Genomic DNA, 17637 nt, shown 5'->3' with positions numbered 1-17637 from the left:
GATCCCTGGTGTAATTAAATTTTAGTATACTGTTAGGACATCTCTCAAGTAAGAGGAACTTACAAAGAAGCATTATGGTAACTTTCAATATACCAGAATGTCATATGTTTTTTCCTTTTTCTCCTTTTTTATATTTTTTTTTTAGATCAAGCCAAGATGTCTGATGAGTAAGTATTTTATATTCCAAGTATTTTATATTCCAACTTAATATTTTATCTATTTTCTGATCACCACTTTATGTCGTTTACTTTGCTTTTTTTTTTTTTTTTTTTACTAATTTGTTAAAATTTCAATGAGATTAAATAAAAACAATAATGATAATAGTCACACTCTATGGGCTGGCACATATACTGAAATCATATGGCCCCATAGCAAAATTAAGAATAGGCCCCACTGGGGCTCAGTGTAACCAAACGTACTGCACCTTAATTAAAGTTAATGCTCCCTAATCCATTTTAAGGTAAAAACAATATTGTGCGTACATAATATTTCTCTATAAGGGAGCTCTGTGTTTCTGACTTGATAAATGATAATAATCTGACTGCAGCCACCACTAGGAGGCGCTAACTGCGTATGGATTTATACAGCTAGTGATGAACTCCATGGGATGTGTATGTAGCAAGTTCCCCTAGTGGTGGCTGCAGATAACAACAAGCCGGAGAACCACGTGTCCTATAGCAGACATGTTGTGCCGTTATATTAGACGGTATGTGTATGTGATGGAAATGACATTCTCTGCATCATAAAAGCTGGAGCAATTTCACTTTTGTATCAATAATAAAATGTTTATGTCATAAAAGTCACATTAATAAGAGACAATCACATGAAGACTTAAGGGGACCTGGTCCTCATTTTCATGAGTGGCTGCTCATGAACATTTCTCCTCTATTGAAATGAATGGAGGTTATAGAAAACCTTAAATGTTAGCACTGAGCAGTTATGGACCACATCACGTAATGTCATTAATGTCCTTGGTTGGAAAACCCCTTTAATTCATTATCCTATACAATGATTACATCCTATGTAATAGCTACCAGCGTTCTTCTTTTGATAGGCTAAGAAAAGTTAAGATATCTTCTTCCTTAAGCATCTCTGAATTTTAATGTTTTCTCTTTTTTTCCTTGCAGGGAAGAAGTGACTGTAAGTATTCTCTGTGGTTCTCTTTGGTCTTCAGTATGACTTAGTCACTGATTTGTCTGTTTTGAAGCTCTCCAAGTATTCCTCTATAATAGCAAGAATAAGCAATTAACCCACTCTTTTAGAAATCTATATTATAAAGAACATGTATTGCACTGTGTACTCTAAAATGCAACCAATTTCCCTTCCCGCATACACAATAACCACAAAGAAACAGCTGGTCTGAGTTGGACCCACTACCATAGGAGTGGTTACATGGTTAATTTAGTTTTGGCACGCCCAGCACTTCTCAGTGTCCCAAACACAGAACACAAGTGTCACAAACATAAAGTGGAAACACTGTGATGCTATTTGATTTGGGGCTAAATTCTTCCCAACTGCAAACAGATAGACAGCATAGTACCAGAAAGAAAGACATACAAGTCATCCAAACCCCTCTACAACCAATGAGCCTTGAAAATAAATGATTTCTGGCATACATTGAGCAGCCAGTAGGGGAGAAATGGAAGAACACCAAAATAAAAGGGGAGGGGGGGGGCATGATATAAGGATGGAATAGGAAGGGTTACAGGGGTAGTCTGCAACAGACCATGCAATTATTTTATGTGTTCTTTAAACAATTATAATATTATAATATTCTGCTTAAACATCCAAGATGAGTTCATATGCGTACATTACCAAGTTTAGGTCCTGAAACCATCCTGTAATGTAATAGGTCTGGACCTACTGTGCCTACTGAACGGATTGCTACTCTTCAGGGTATTGTCAAGGTGGACATCTGGAAGGGGACAGGCGAGACTGTGTAAGGGGTCAAGCTGACGTCAGAATAGGCAGAGAACTCTGCAGTACAGTAATCAGGCCATAGGTCAGGACAGGCAACACAGGGTTGATACAGAGATCAGGCAGGGGTTAGGACAAGTAGCAGAGAATCAATCTGGGAAACAGGCAGAGATCAGGCACAGAAGGTAAGAATAAATAATAAACACACCTTTGCATGACTAGACAAGCTAGGAATTTATAGCTTTACATAGGGAAAAGTGCCCATGGAACACTGCCATTAGATTGGGACAGATTAGCCATGTGTGCCTTGGCTCTTTAACAAGCAGGGGGAGTGAGGTCCCATCCCCCTAAGGGAGAGAGCACCAGGAAGGAAGGGGGCAGAATGAAACCGAACACAACTGGAAGGGCAGGTACTTCGGAAACTGTCGGAAAAACTGTCCATGCCCACCATGCTGGTGGGCATGGACAACCGACATCACACATCCAGGAGCAGACAACAGTAACATAAAATGAAAATAAATCATTATCATCCTCACCAATGTTAAGATCTACCTAAAGAGATTGTCCACAGAAAAAAACCTTCCTTATTCCTGAAGCTGCCCTGCCATATTCTACTTCCTAAGAGTGTGCCCCAAAATAGTGTTATCTAGGATGTATTAGAAACCATAACCCGGTATAGACTTGATAAATAACTGTATCTCAAATAGTTTAATCTGTGATTAACCCAGCCATGTAAGAATCATGGTGCCCATTTGTGTGCTGTATCTCCAACATGACCACTAAAGCCCATAAAAATAGAATGGGGTCAACGTGGGCACGTATACCACCTGTACAGATTCTCGTTGAAGCTGTAGGTAGTTTGTGTCTCATTCCTTCAACTCTAATAAGATTCCCAATAAGTGAATCCTGTGTAGGTCAACTTTGATGCCCACTGGCTATACTGTAGACAGTCTGCAAATATCACAGTGTTATGCTGGCCTGTACTGTCAGATATCCGTTCTCTTGCTCTTATGAAACCCCCTTTTTAGATTATTCCTGCGCAGACAGACATGTCCCTTGCACAAAAACAGATACCTGTCCAGCATGAAGTCTAACAGTAATACCTAACACAGGAGGTTTAGCATATATCATATATATATATATATATATATATATACAGTACAGACCAAAAGTTTGGACACACCTTCTCATTCAAAGAGTTTTCTTTATTTTCATGACTATGAAAATTGTAGATTCACACTGAAGGCATCAAAACTATGAATTAACACATGTGGAATTATATACATAACAAAAAAGTGTGAAACTGAAAATATGTCATATTCTAGGTTCTTCAAAGTAGCCACCTTTTGCTTTGATTACTGCTTTGCACACTCTGGGCATTCTCTTCATGAGCTTCAAGAGGTAGTCACCTGAAATGGTCTTCCAACAGTCTTGAAGGAGTTCCCAGAGATGCTTAGCACTTGTTGGCCCTTTTGCCTTCACTCTGCGGTCCAGCTCACCCCAAACCATCTCGATTGGGTTCAGGTCCGGTGACTGTGGAGGCCAGGTCATCTGGCGCAGCACCCTATCACTCTCCTTCATGGTCAAATAGCCCTTACACAGCCTGGAGGTGTGTTTGGGGTCATTGTCCTGTTGAAAAATAAATGATGGTCCAACTAAACGCAAACCGGATGGAATAGCATGCCGCTGCAAGATGCTGTGGTAGCCATGCTGGTTCAGTATGCCTTCAATTTTGAATAAATCCCCAACAGTGTCACCAGCAAAGCACCATCACACCTCCTCCTCCATGCTTCACGGTGGGAACCAGGCATGTAGAGTCCATCCGTTCACCTTTTCTGCGTCGCACAAAGACACGGTGGTTGGAACCAAAGATCTCAAATTTGGACTCATCAGACCAAAGCACAGAGTTCCACTGGTCTAATGTCCATTCCTTGTGTTCTTTAGCCCAAACAAGTCTCTTCTGCTTGTTGCCTGTCCTTAGCAGTGGTTTTCTAGCAGATATTCTACCATGAAGGCCTGATTCACACAGTCTCCTCTTAACAGTTGTTCTAGAGATGTGTCTGCTGCTAGAACTCTTGACCAAGGTCATTGACCTGGTCTCTAATCTGAGCTGCTGTTAACCTGCGATTTCTGAGGCTGGTGACTCAGATGAACTTATCCTCCGCAACAGAGGTGACTCTTGCTCTTCCTTTCCTGGGGCGGTCCGCATGTGAGTCAGTTTCTTTGTAGCGCTTGATGGTTTTTGTGACTGCACTTGGGGACACTTTCAAAGTTTTCCCAATTTTTTGGACTGACTGACCTTCATTTCCTAAAGTAATGATGGCCACTTGTTTTTCTTTACTTAGCTGCTTTTTTCTTGCCATAATACAAATTCTAACACTATTCAGTAGGACTATCAGCTGTGTATCCACCTGACTTCTCCACAACGCAACTGATGGTCCCAACCCCATTTATAAGGCAAGAAATCCCACTTATTAAACCTGACAAGGGCACACCTGTGAAGTGACAACCATTTCAGGTGACTACCTCTTGAAGCTCATCAAGAAAATGCCAAGAGTGTGCAAAGCAGTAATCAAAGCAAAAGGTGGCTACTTTGAAGAACCTAGAATATGACATATTTTCAGTTGTTTCACACTTTTTTGTTATGTATATAATTCCACATGTGTTAATTCATCGTTTAGATGCCTTCAGTGTGAATCTACAATTTTCATAGTCATGAAAATAAAGAAAACTCTTTGATTGAGAAGGTGTGTCAAACTTTTGGTCTGTACTGTAAATATATATATATATATATATATATATATATATATTATACAGTGATCCCTCAAGTTACAATATTAATTGGTTCCACGAAAACCATTGTATCTCAAAGCCATTGTAAGTTGAATAATCGGTTCCAAAGGCCCCAAATATCATCCAAGATAAGATAAATTAAAGATGTCAGAAAAATAAGCAGATAACTAAGACAGAAACAACAAGTCCTTACATATAACAGTTAGGGCTCGATGGCTGCTAACTGGCAAATTTAGCTATTTTGAGTGACCTTGATTGGTTGGATCTCAGTCTGAGGCATTGTATGTTGAGTCTGGGTTCAACATACGAAAAGAACATTCTATGTTGAAAATATTGTATCCTGAAACCACTGTATCTTGAGGGATCACTATATATATATATACTGTCTGGACCAAAAAAAAGGTCACTATCTGGATTTAAATAAGCAAATAGTTAAGAGCCTCCCAGTTGGTCACGTCTAGGTTCAGAAACGTTATGTGCCCAAAGAAGGAAGCCAGCTGACTACCTGAATATACTAAATGACCAGGTTATTCCATCAAAGGATTTTTTATTCCCTGATGACACAGGCATATGCCAAGATGACAATGCCAGGATTCATCAGGCTCAAATTGTGAAAGAGTGGTTCAGGAAGAAAGGGACATAATTTTCACACATGGATTGGCCACCAGAGTCCAGACCAGAACTTAATTAAGAATCTTTGGGATGTGCTGGTGAGGACTTTGCGCAGTGGTCCTAATCTCCCAATACAAGATCTTGGGGATTACATTAATGCAACGCTGGACAGAAATAAATGTTGTGACATTGAAGAAGCTTGTGGAAACGATGCCACAGTGAATGTGTGCCGTAATCAAAGCTAAAGATGGTCCAACGAAATATTAGACACATAGAATGTGTCGGCAGATAAGAACCATTTCGCCCATGTAGTCTGCCCAATATACTGAATACTATGAATAGCCCCTGGCCCTATCTTATATGAAGGATGGCCTTATGCCTATCCCATGCATGTTTAAACTCCTTCACTGTATTTGCAGCTACCACTTCTGCAGGAAGGCTATTCCATGTATCCACTACTCTCTCAGTAAAGTAATACTTCCTGATATTACTCTTAAACCTTTGCCCCTCTAATTTAAAACTCTGTCCTCTTGTAGCAGTTTTTCTTCTTTTAAATATTCTTTCTTCTTTTACCTTGTTGATTCCCTTTATGTATTTAAAAGTTTCTATCATATCCCCTCTGTCTCGTCTTTCTTCCAAGCTATACATGTTAAGGTCCTTTAATCTTTCCTGGTAAGTTGTATCCTGCAATCCATGTACTAGTTTAGTAGCTCTTCTCTGAACTCTCTCCAAAGTATCAATATCCTTCTGGAGATATGGTCTCCAGTACTGAGCACAATACTCCAAATGAGGTCTCACTAGTGCTCTGTAGAGCGGCATGAGCACCTCCCTCTTTCTACTGGTAATTCCTCTTGCTTTACACCCAAGCATTCTGCTAGCATTTCCTGCTGCTCTATGACATTGTCTGCCTACCTTTAAGTCTTCTGAAATAATGACCCCTAAATCCCTTTCCTCAGATACTGAGGTTAGGACTGTATCACTGATTTTATATTCTTCTCCTGGGTTTTTACGCCCCAGGTGCATTATCTTGCACTTATCAACATTAAATTTTAGTTGCCAGATTTTTGACCATACCTCTAATTTTCCTAAATCCTTTTCCATTTGGTGTATCCCTCCAGGAACATTAACCCTGTTACAAATCTTTGTGTCATCAGCAAAAAGACACAACTTACCATCGAGGCCTTCTGCAATTTCGCTGATAAAGATATTAAACAATATGGGTCCCAGAACAGATCCCTGAGGTACCCCACTGGTAACAATACCATGGTCTGAATATACTCCATTGACTACAACCCTCTGTTGTCTGTCCCTCAGCCACTGTCTAATCCTTTCAACAATATGGGAGTCCAAGCCCAAAGACTCTAATTTATTGATAAGCCTTCTATGTGGGACAGTATCAAAAGCCTTACTAAAGTCCAGATAAGCGATGTCTACTGCACCTCCACCATCTATTATTTTAGTCACCCAATCAAAAAAATCAATAAGATTAGTTTGACATGATCTGCCTGAAGTAAACCCATGCTGTTTTCATCTTTCAGTCCAGATTTTAGATGTTCCACAATCCTCTCCTTAAGTATGGTTTCCATTAATTTCCCCACTATTGATGTCAGGCTTACTGGCCTATAGTTGCCCGATTCCTCCCTACTACCTTTCTTGTGAATGGGCACCACATTTGCTAATTTCCAATCTTCTGGGACGACTCCTGTTGCCAGTGATTGGTTAAATAAATCTATTAATGGTTTTGCTAGTTCACCGCTGAGCTCTTTTAATAGCTTTGGGTGTATCCCACCAGGGATATTAATTTTAGACAGCTGACTTAGAACCTCTTCCTCTGTAAAGACACATGCATCAAAAGATTCATTAGTCTTCTTTCCTAACTGAGGTCCTTTTCCTTCATTTTCATTTGTAAAAATTGAACAGAAGTATACATTGAGGCAGTCAGCTAGTTCTTTATCTTCTTCCATATACCTTCCTTCTTTTGTTTTTAATTTGGTAATTCCTTGTGTGACCCCATAGAGTGTGTGACCCTCTTTTTTGGCCAGGCAGTGTAAATGATCACACTAAAACACAACTCAAGATATCTGAATTATAAGTAAATGAACCTATAGTTCTCCACAATTAATCAGTTCTTGCACCTTCTTCCCACAACTCACTTATCTCCTATCTACAGAATAGGGAGGCCAAGCTTGGTACCACTGTGATCTCTACAAATAGTATCCTCCACATTGCATGATTAGAGTGTGGAGGCGTATGGCTTACGTAAAGGTCAAACATGTGCAATCCCAGTCCATTCAAATTCAACAGGACTGATGTAAGCAACACTCCCACTGCAACTATCGGGATCAGGAAAAACACCAATAGTAAGGATGTATTCACACTGTTAGTGTTCGGTCAGTGCTTATTAGCCAAAACCAGGTGTGGGTCAAAAACACGAAATAAGTGGATATTTTTACATTGTACATTATCACGGCATTAAACAGCTTAGTGCCATATTTAAACCTGATCATAACACTGTGCAAAGGGGGAACTCATGATCACTGGCTCCACTATGGAAATCACTCTGGGACTAGACAAAGGTCTCCAGGGCTATATCCTATACAGGGCTGTTAGGTAATACTAGCGGTATGCCCTAAGAGATGTTTGTGCACATTTCTATGTATTATACACTTACTATTAAAAAAATTGCTAGAATGTTTATTTCTTGCATGACCCCCACAAAATCAAATCCTTTAAAAACCCGATATTAACTGAAAAAGGATAAATATTGCTTATTAATATCTATCATTGTTATCAAAAGCAATATCTGGGGTTACTGGTATGAAAAGGGTGGAATATTACCAATTATCAGATGACAACGGTCAATATTCCCCTTTTCCCCCTAGCTCGTGGGATTGTTCTCAGTTTATACCACAGCTATAGTGTATAATGCCTTGGTATCACCAGGAATAACACACAACTCTTGCAGATATAACATAAAAGACACTTTACTTAACTACAATATTATACAAATACTTTCAATATCATATAAGTATACATACACTATGTAACTGGCCTATAGTCTCTATAGTCTAACAATATAGACAAAAGATACTTAGCCTTAGAATGTATGGTGGTCCCACTTCCTCCATACAGGACGCTGGTCTCGCCGAGGAATGCCCCGTGGCTAGGAGTATTAACACCTGCCTCTCCCAATTCATTGTATCTGGGATGTAAGCACAGGAAGGGGCGGGGTCATGACTATGGAACCACATGGCAAAGTGATGTTACTCACTTAACCATGTGTCTAATTGAAATATCAAAACAGGGCTGAATCTCAGCCCTGTAACATTAACCTATAAATAACCCCAGAATAGTACCTTACATATAGAAATTACAACTTGTCCTGCAACAAGGCCACACGGGAAAAATAAAAAATGTATTAGTTCCAGAATGAAAAATTGAAAAAATTGTCCTACAGCCCAAAAAATGGTTTGGTGATTTTAAAACAAACAAAAGTTTCATCTTAAATGTATTCGGAGAGAGATTCCGCCTGATAAAAATGACTGGTCCCATTTCTCATCATACTCTTTCTATTTTTCCTGTTCATTAATGTAATAAGGTCTCAATGAGCTGACAGTGGTTGCACATTTGTGAGTTACCGCCTGTCAATATTCAGCAGTATCGTCACGGATATTCTGGCTTGTGATTTCCCCTAATAAGATGCATTTCTATTTTTGGTTACACTGATTTAATGAAAGGTGGAAAAGAAGAGATTGAATTTTACATCAGATCCAAGCTGACATTTGACTGGTTCAGCAAGATGTAAAATACCATAAGGAGGTTTCTGCTCATATGAGTCATAGAAGAGAAGTCTCGGAGATGACGCATTCAGCTGCTTCACTTGTACACTGCTAGTACGGTGTGAAGAAGTATATGAAACGTCACTGAAAGAGGCCATACTGTCACATGGAGTCCAGTAGCCCAGTATTGTGTTCCAAATCTTGACGTCTACTTTACTTCTATGGAGTTAAAGGGGTATTTCGGTAATTTGAAGTTATCCCCTATCGGCAGAATAAGGGATAACTATTAGAGAGGTGGGAGTCCTACAGCTGGGACCCCAAGAGAACGCAGCCTCATACCCTGCAGGACTCCCTCCCAAAATAATCTGAAAGGCACTGCTGCTCCATTAATCTCTATGAGACTACCAGAGATAGCACAGTATATTCCTTGGCTATTTCTAGCAGGTCTCATAGAGATGAATGGAGTGGTAGTGTGCATGCTCAACCTGCCATTTCATTCATTTCTGGTGCTCTCCTTCTCGTGATTGGTGGGTCACAGCAGTTGGACCCCACAGATCTATCTGTGGATAGGGGATAATTTCAAATTACTGGAATATCCTACTAAATAATAATATTTGGCTGCTTTCAGCCACCACTAGAGGAAGTTGAGAATCTCTGAAGATGGACTCTTTATTGAGTTCAATGGGAGCTTTAGAAACCTATATTCAGTGGTCTCCCCTAGTAGTTGCTGCTGGGGGTGAATTTTACAACCAAACTAAACACAATTTTCTCTCTCAAATAGTATGAAGAAGAAGAAGAGTATATTGAGGAAGAAGAAGAGGAAGAAGAACCTGCTCCAGAGCCACCAAAACCTGCACCTCCTCCCCCTCCTGTTGTAGCTCCACCACCACTCCGGCGGAAGTCATCTGCAAACTATCGCTCCTATGCCACCGAACCACACGTCAAGGTAAAGAAAAATGAAAGGTGTTAGGTTTCTGTATCAATATATGCTTTCTATTGCATGTCAGTTCGGTTAAACTCATTGGAAAAATTTCAAGCAGGAGTAACTATCCAAACAATAACATTTGCACCCTCCTTGAGAATAAACACACAGGACAACCAGACAACTTTTGCTGGGTGATGGTTGGGCACAGCTTTTATTTCAATTATTTAAAACACAACCAATTTAAGACACACGGGTATTAACATTTAAGGCTAGGAAATGGTATGACGACTGCTGGACTCCCAATGCATAAGTCGGCCATCCAGGCTCCTCCACACATCACCACCATATTACAGATAGCCAGCTATAACATAGTTTGAGCAGAAAAGCAATGTACACTACAACTTATAAGTAAACAGTTAAGAAACTCATAGGCCATTGACAACCGGCTAAAAACTAGCATGAAACCCGTGAAAGGGGGAAGGAGGAGTCTGACAAGTTGCCTCCAGGGCCAGATAGGGAAGAGGAACAACAAGAAACTGAGAACAGCTTAAATAGCCATCCCAGGAGGAAAGAAATGGAACAGCCTGGGCAATGGCAATAACCCAAGCTCAACCACGTGCTACCAAAACCAAGGGGGAGCAACCATTGATGGGGGTGAATTCAACTGGGTTTGTGGCTTACTACCAGAGCCCATACTAAAATAAGTACCCTCCCTGGCAGGTTGTGTACATGAAAAGCTAGTAATGATTTGAGGTAGTAGGTGAGTATTGAACTACCAACATCCACCAACACACATACGTAATGTGGTTTCATAAAAAACTTATATACAGTCCTTTATTATTTATTTATTGTGTCTTTTCCCCCAGTATTAGTTGGGTATGTCATTTATTATCAATATGTTTTTGTGTTTTCCAGCGAAAACCGAAGATTTCTGCATCTCGGAAACTGCAGCTTAAGGTACTAAGCAAAATAAATGAGAATGAATGGCAACTTTTTAACTAGGCCTTTTGTGTTTTAGGGCTGTAGTATTCAGCATTACAGATTTTGAGTCATACATGAGACCACCAGGAACTTATCTAGATGGCAGAATAATATGTCTTCTCTCTGGTGAGGGGATAACAAGTTAAGACACCCATCATCACAGTTCAGGACTGTTTACTCAAAAGCCTGGATTTCACAAGTGGGCACCTATAGCCACAAGAGCCAGCTTATGGCTGTTAGCTAAGGGAAATCAGAGAGAAGGACTACTCTAGTGTGCTATCATCTGCCAGCTTGCCTTCCATCATACCTCATCAGCTGAGAATAGAGACATTGCATTTTGTGCACACGACAGCTGGATGTGCTGTGACTCATCCATTGCATTCAAAAGAAAAACATTTGTTGTTCTTCTATGTCTGCCTGATCCTTTGACACCACCTTTTCACTGCACCAAACCCCAGGGAGCAACAGCCTGAGGGAGTACACTGTGACATAACATCTCATCAGGGCCACTGCCACTCCCATCCTCTGTACTGGCTCCTCGGGGACTCGCTGCACCTGGCTGCACCTGGACATGGGCTTTACTCCCACAGGATTGCAGCTCCTGCAGTCTAGCAGGAACAGGTTAGATGACTGGCCCTTAGAGACAGTGGGGGGCTCTGTGGAGAAGACTGAATCAGTGTATAACCCCATCTTTCTCCCAAGGACACAGAGACAGTTTAATGCAATGGTGAAGCAAGGAGCTATCAGCTCCTTGCTCCACCATATACCCAGCCAGTGCTCTTTCCAGCAGCAGGCACAATGTAGTGTGGGGAAACTAAGGGGAGTACTTACTGTGTGGGAGCACTAGGGGGGCATAGCTACTGTGCGGAGGCACTGAGGGCATAACTACTGTGTGGGGGCACTAAGGGGGTAAAGCTACTGTGTGGGGGCACTAAGGGGACATAACCACTGTGTGGAGCACTAGGGAGGCAAAACAGCTCTGTGGAAGCACTAAGAGGGCATAACTACTGTGTGGGGGAACTAAGGGGGAGTACTACTGTGTGGGGGAAATAAGGGGGAGTAACTAACGTGTGGGGGGAACTAAGGGGAGTAACTACTTTGTGGGAGCACTAAGAGGGCATTGCTACTGTGTGGGGGCACTAAGGGGGGAAAACTACTGTGTTGGGGCACTAAGGGGCATAACTACTGTGTGGTAGCACTAAGAGGGCATAACTACTGTGTGGAAGTACTAAAGGGCCATAACTACTGTGTGGGGGAACTAAGGGGGAATAACTACTGCGTGGGGGCACTAAGAAGGAGTAACTACTGTGTAGGGGCACTAAGGGGGACTGGGCGGAATTGGGCATGTATAGATTGGGTGGAGTTAGAGGCGTGTGAAAAAAAAGGGTGTCGCTACTTTTGTCCCTCTGGATTTTTTAAAAGTTGGGAGGTGCGGGTAGATGGGAAGAAATGTTTCTACAATAACTGGCATTAGAGTTATGATGTATTGTTAATGTATTACAGTGTTATTTTTTATTATGAAATGTGGTTACAGAAAGACCTCTGCGTCTTATTACCAAGTCCGTAATTTTATTGATGAAGCAATGGTTTAAGGGAGCTCAGCGACTGATAACGTCAGACACTCACATGGATCAAATTGTATCTTTAGATTTTTTGAATAGACCTGACCTGAATATTTATGAGGCAGGCTGTGGCAATGGCAAACGCAGATAGCTTTTTAGATTTAGTGCCCCTCTAACTAAATACATCATGTCCATGTGCTTATGATGTGCAAGTGTTCACTAATATTTTAGACTTTCTGTGTGTTGGTATTATTTTCATGAATGTCACTTTGTTCCTTAAAGAGTCTGATGCTGCAGATTGCTAAGAGTGAGATGGAACATGAGGAAGAAGAGAAGGCCCAGGAGAAGGAGAGGTTCTTGTCTGAACACTGTCAGCCCCTACAACTTTCTGGACTGTCTTTGTCTGAGCTGCAGGTAAGGGTTGGAGGTTTACAGTGCAGGTTATCAAGGAAAAGTATCACATGCAGGTACAGACGTTATTGTATGATATGTGATATGAACCCAACATGTGTGAAATATGTCATACTTCTGGAGCCGGACAATTAGAGATCATCTATAGATATCACAATCTGGACCCCCTTTGACCCTTACATTAGAGAACTGTGACAGCCTTTCTGCAAGCTTTCCTGCTTGCATGTAGGTTTCCAAACACAGTACCCATATTCATTGGATGGATCATAAAATAAGCAGATCAAGATATATATATATATATATATATTGTAGGAAGGTACAAGGGTCCAATGTTGACGGAAGGTATGTGTCACCGAGGTTCCTGGCCTCGGTGAGGTAAGAGCCGGTATTTTCAGGTGTCAGCAGTAGCTAATGCTGATGGACACTTTGCTATCTTAGTATGGCTGTATAGCTGATCCGGGACGACTCTTACTGGGAGTAGCCAAAGTGATGGGTGGGTGACTACTCCCCACGTTCCAGGCCGAGTCTTGACTGGCCTATAAAAAAAACTGCCGGCAGTGTCAGCTGTGAGTGATTACCTCTCTCTGACAGAGGAGCTCTGGTAATCGCTGGTGTGGGAACTGAGCCCTATGCTGGGCTGAAAAGCTGAAACCTGTGTGTTGGGAGTGCAGACCACCTATAGCCTGCATTTGGACTGCTGGAGGCAGAACCGCAGACAATGTGACGTTTTTGTTATGCACGAACTTTCTACTCGGTGTGAACAAACACCAACCTTGCAAAGAGTGTTTTTGTTTGACCTTGTGTCAATAAACGCAGACATTTGAATTATGAACTTGTAATTTGCCTCTGTACTGCATCCGCTTATCCCATCTACCAGAGCGAATCCTCACTATATATATATATATATATATATATACACCGTATACAAGTATTTCAGTTCCCTAATATACCATACATTTTTAAAGGGTTAGTCTTATGAATAAATATTCAGAATCGTTATATCGATGGCTCAAGGCAGCCGCTACTCCATTCACCAGTCCCGAGTCTTGGACGCCATGCAGCCCAGACCCTGCGCCTGTTTACCTGTTTTGATCCTCCGCTGCCTGACCTGACCTGTGCCTGTTACCCATACTGAGCCCAAAGTCATTGTGATCTATCTACAATGATCTGTATTGGTATTGCCCAAAAAAAGCATATACACAAAAATACATAATAGGTTATTTTGGCACAAAGTAGTCCCTATACTTTCAGTGAGTGCACCACTTCTATTCTTTTATACCTTTATTTCTATCAGACTGGGTGCTGTCTGTTAGTGGGAGCACCTCTCTTGGACCCCTATCTCATTTTTAGTGCGACATTCCCTATATTGTAGTACTGATAACCCCCTTCCTTCAGTTCTTCCTCTTAGTAGTGTGCACAGAAATGATAGTAAAACTCAGTGACCGGGCCCCTGAAATGAACTACATCATTATTAAAGTTATGTCTACTGCGCTGCTTTATATCTGTATAAAGCAGCTATTTTTGTTTAATTTAAGATTACAATTGTAGCTGCAGGAAGCCACCACTAGGGAGAGCTTACTGCACATACATTTATAGTTGGCTCCCTCTAGTGGTGGCTGCAGATGGTGTCTGTCAGTGACTGCAAGTAGGGGAAGTGGTTTAGTGCTGGGACCCATAGCAGATGTGTGCCCTGCCCCAACATTTGCTTCTTTTTTTTTTTTACAATTTTCTGCTTAGTCTTCAATGCTTATCAGCAAAATAGATCTTAAAGGGAGTCTGTCACTTCCCTAGGCTACTATTAGGACAGTACTACATTAACAGTACTTCTCATGTTAAGTCGGGATCACAAAAGTTTATGTTCATACTGTGTGTGCCTGAAAAGCACCGCAGTAATACAATGATAGGACTCCTAAGCCAGTGCACAGGAAGTCCTCTTCATTATATGCACACTGCTCATAAGTCCTATGAATGTATAACATAGGGGAAGAGGGAAGTATGAACATAAAAATGTACAACCCTGACAATAGTACTGCTTCTATTAGCGCTCCAGGGATGACTTCCCTTTAAGGTCCTAAGTATGGCGGCCATGTTTCTAATAAAAGTCTCTTCTATTTGTAGGATCTGTGCAGAGAGCTCCATGCCAAGATTGATGTTGTAGATGAAGAAAGATATGACATGGAAGCAAAAGTCAATAAGAACAAAACTGAGGTATTTGTTCCCTTTTTATGAAACTAAAGTTCTTTTCCCATCACATTTGAGTCAAACAGTTGAGGCATATGCAAAAAAACGCAGCTATTCAGTACCCTTACAAATACCCACACAATACCTCCATACAGTATCCAAATCTGCTCTAACCAGCCTTTTAATAGATGGTGTCCTGTGCGGTTCCTTCTGCTGGTGCTCGGCACGTGATGTACTGCCACACAGGGTATAAATAACCATACCACACAGTGCCAACTATTTGCATCCTGCATGTAATAACAATTCTGGAGCATCTAATCATATGACTCTGTGCCATTCCTGTATTATTCCTGCTAGAAGTTTACAAATAAATTACCAGCAGACTGCAGTAAAGGTACTGCTGGGTGTTACCAGTAGTGAAAGTGTCTGACTCCGCCCAGTCAGTGCAGTCAGTGCTATTGCTATCAGACTGTGCAGGTACACCCCCCCCCCCCCCCCCCAACTGGTTACCTCCCCTCTGTACCCTAACTGCAGGCTGCTAGCAATTCATCCATAACTTCTAGTAGAAATAATAAAGGGATGGCACAACATAGAGGGATAACAATAGATGCTCCAGAATTGTTATTACACAGAGAATGCAAGCAGTTACTAAAACGGACATGTCAGGAGAGGTGACAATATGGTATCTAAAGAAAGGTGGTCCCCTGTGCAAGAACAGGATGTGGTCTCTTTGATTTCTGGAAATTTGAAGGTACATTTGGTATCTCCACCCCTGTGCTTACCTGACTGTAGCTAGTTGTGATGTCACAGCAGATTAACTGACCAAAGCCCCCTTGTGATGTCACTGCAGCCCACTTGTCTGAATCCCATGTGTGATGTCACAGCAGATTAACTGACCAAAGCCCCCTTGTGATGTCACTGCAGCCCACCTGTCTGAATCCCATGTGTGATGTCACAGCAGATTAAATGACTGAAACACAAATGTGATGTTATAGCACAGGGTCAGCAACCTTTGGCACTCCAGCTGCTGTGAAACTACAAGTCCAGTACTGGCATTGATATTTAGCAACTATATGTGTCACTTGGCCGAGTAATGGCTGTTATTTAGGTACAGAGGTAGACATGCCATATACACAACTAGTGCAGCTACAAAGGCAAGGGCGACTGTCTATGACTAGTACCCCATGGTTAGTGGCGTACATAGAGAAGTAAGGGCCCCATAGCAAGGATCAAACCAGGCCCCCACACAGTACAGAAGGGTTTCCACCTAAACCCCTTTCAATGACCCATGGACCATTTTTCCACTGCCTCATTTGCTAAAAGTTGTTCCCTTTAGAGGGTGGAGTCCTGACCGAGTTTTCACCCCCAGTAGAAGATGAGATAATCCCAACTAAGACTGGGCCCCCTCTTGCCTTGGGCCTCATAGCAGTCACATGGTCTGCCGATATGGTAGTTACGCCCCTGCCCATGGTCATCAAATTAGTTGGAAATCAAGGAGCCATATACTGTTCTTGTTGCCGTCTTCCTTTGGGTAAACTACTGAGTTATGACAAGAATGTCTCAGTCTGGAAGTTAGCTGTGGCATCAAATATGTCGGTCTCTCAGGTGAACTTCTGGAACAGCACGTGGGTCAGTACAAAACCAGTACACTGTACAGTACCACTCAATACTACCATACCGCACTGAATATAGAATAAATACTAATGTAAGCTGACTAATAATAATTCCCTATATAGTCATAAAAGGTAGTATTAAGATTCGTGGTGGCTGTAATCTTCAGATGGCAGGGAAACCTTTCAGTAGGAGCAGCTGATATGCCCTGGCTTTTTTCTGCACACTCTTACAGGGGGCTCTGTACAGTTCGCCATCCCACGTAGCTGGCCCTGGGTATACTTTTGTATCTGTTCAATGGATGCAATTTTTCTTGTATGTTCTGTCCACTCTGGTTACTACTACAGGTAATAAGCCAGTGCATCCAGACCTCTTCCTGGCCACATAGGTTCTGTTCCTGAGGTTCTCCCTAGATATAAACCATGTTGTTACCGGATCCATACAGATGTGACAACCTGAAGAAGAAAAGAACTGAGCCCCCAACTTTGTAGCCTAATTATGTATGGATTTTATTACAAGATACATACTGCAACTTACAGGACCCATAGGCTTTAATAGGGCAGACACATCCAGAAGTGCTGCGTTTATGTCTGAATTCATATTTTAACTCAGTAGTGGTGAAATGGGCGCTTTACCCCACTGGCATCTGGCACACATATTAGGAATGATTTATTGTCTCACACAGAGGCACAACACTGTTACTGTCACTTTACCTGGTACATAAGCATAATGGTTACAGTCTCTAGAAGAGGTCCACGGCTTGATGGTTTCTCTCCCACTTGATGAGTATATACTACAGAAGAACAATAGAACAGTGGCAGAAATGTTCACAGTCAGGAATAGCGACACCAGTAAAACACTGGCT

General features: G+C 41.6%; 1 protein-coding gene and 1 pseudogene across 3 annotated transcripts in view; one reads left to right on the top strand and one right to left on the bottom strand.

Annotated features, from left to right (window-relative positions):
- LOC122926156 overlaps positions 1–17637 on the bottom strand; it is a 354925-nt pseudogene that overhangs the window by 85539 nt on the left and 251749 nt on the right.
- TNNI3 (troponin I3, cardiac type) overlaps positions 1–17637 on the top strand; it is a 41673-nt gene that overhangs the window by 12938 nt on the left and 11098 nt on the right. For all 3 annotated transcript variants that reach the window (XM_044281708.1, XM_044281706.1, XM_044281707.1), the window contains exons 2-7: positions 146–167; positions 1128–1140; positions 9883–10047; positions 10942–10983; positions 12852–12983; positions 15099–15188. In XM_044281708.1, the coding sequence (XP_044137643.1) occupies positions 157–167; positions 1128–1140; positions 9883–10047; positions 10942–10983; positions 12852–12983; positions 15099–15188 (453 nt within the window). In that variant the 5' untranslated portion in view covers positions 146–156. The remainder of the gene's footprint in view (positions 1–145; positions 168–1127; positions 1141–9882; positions 10048–10941; positions 10984–12851; positions 12984–15098; positions 15189–17637) is intronic.

The sequence above is a fragment of the Bufo gargarizans genome, chromosome 2 (assembly GCF_014858855.1).
Source record: "Bufo gargarizans isolate SCDJY-AF-19 chromosome 2, ASM1485885v1, whole genome shotgun sequence".
Classification (NCBI taxonomy): domain Eukaryota; kingdom Metazoa; phylum Chordata; class Amphibia; order Anura; family Bufonidae; genus Bufo; species Bufo gargarizans.
Note: the sequence above shows the minus strand (reverse complement) of the source record. Positions and strands in the feature narration are given on the sequence as shown.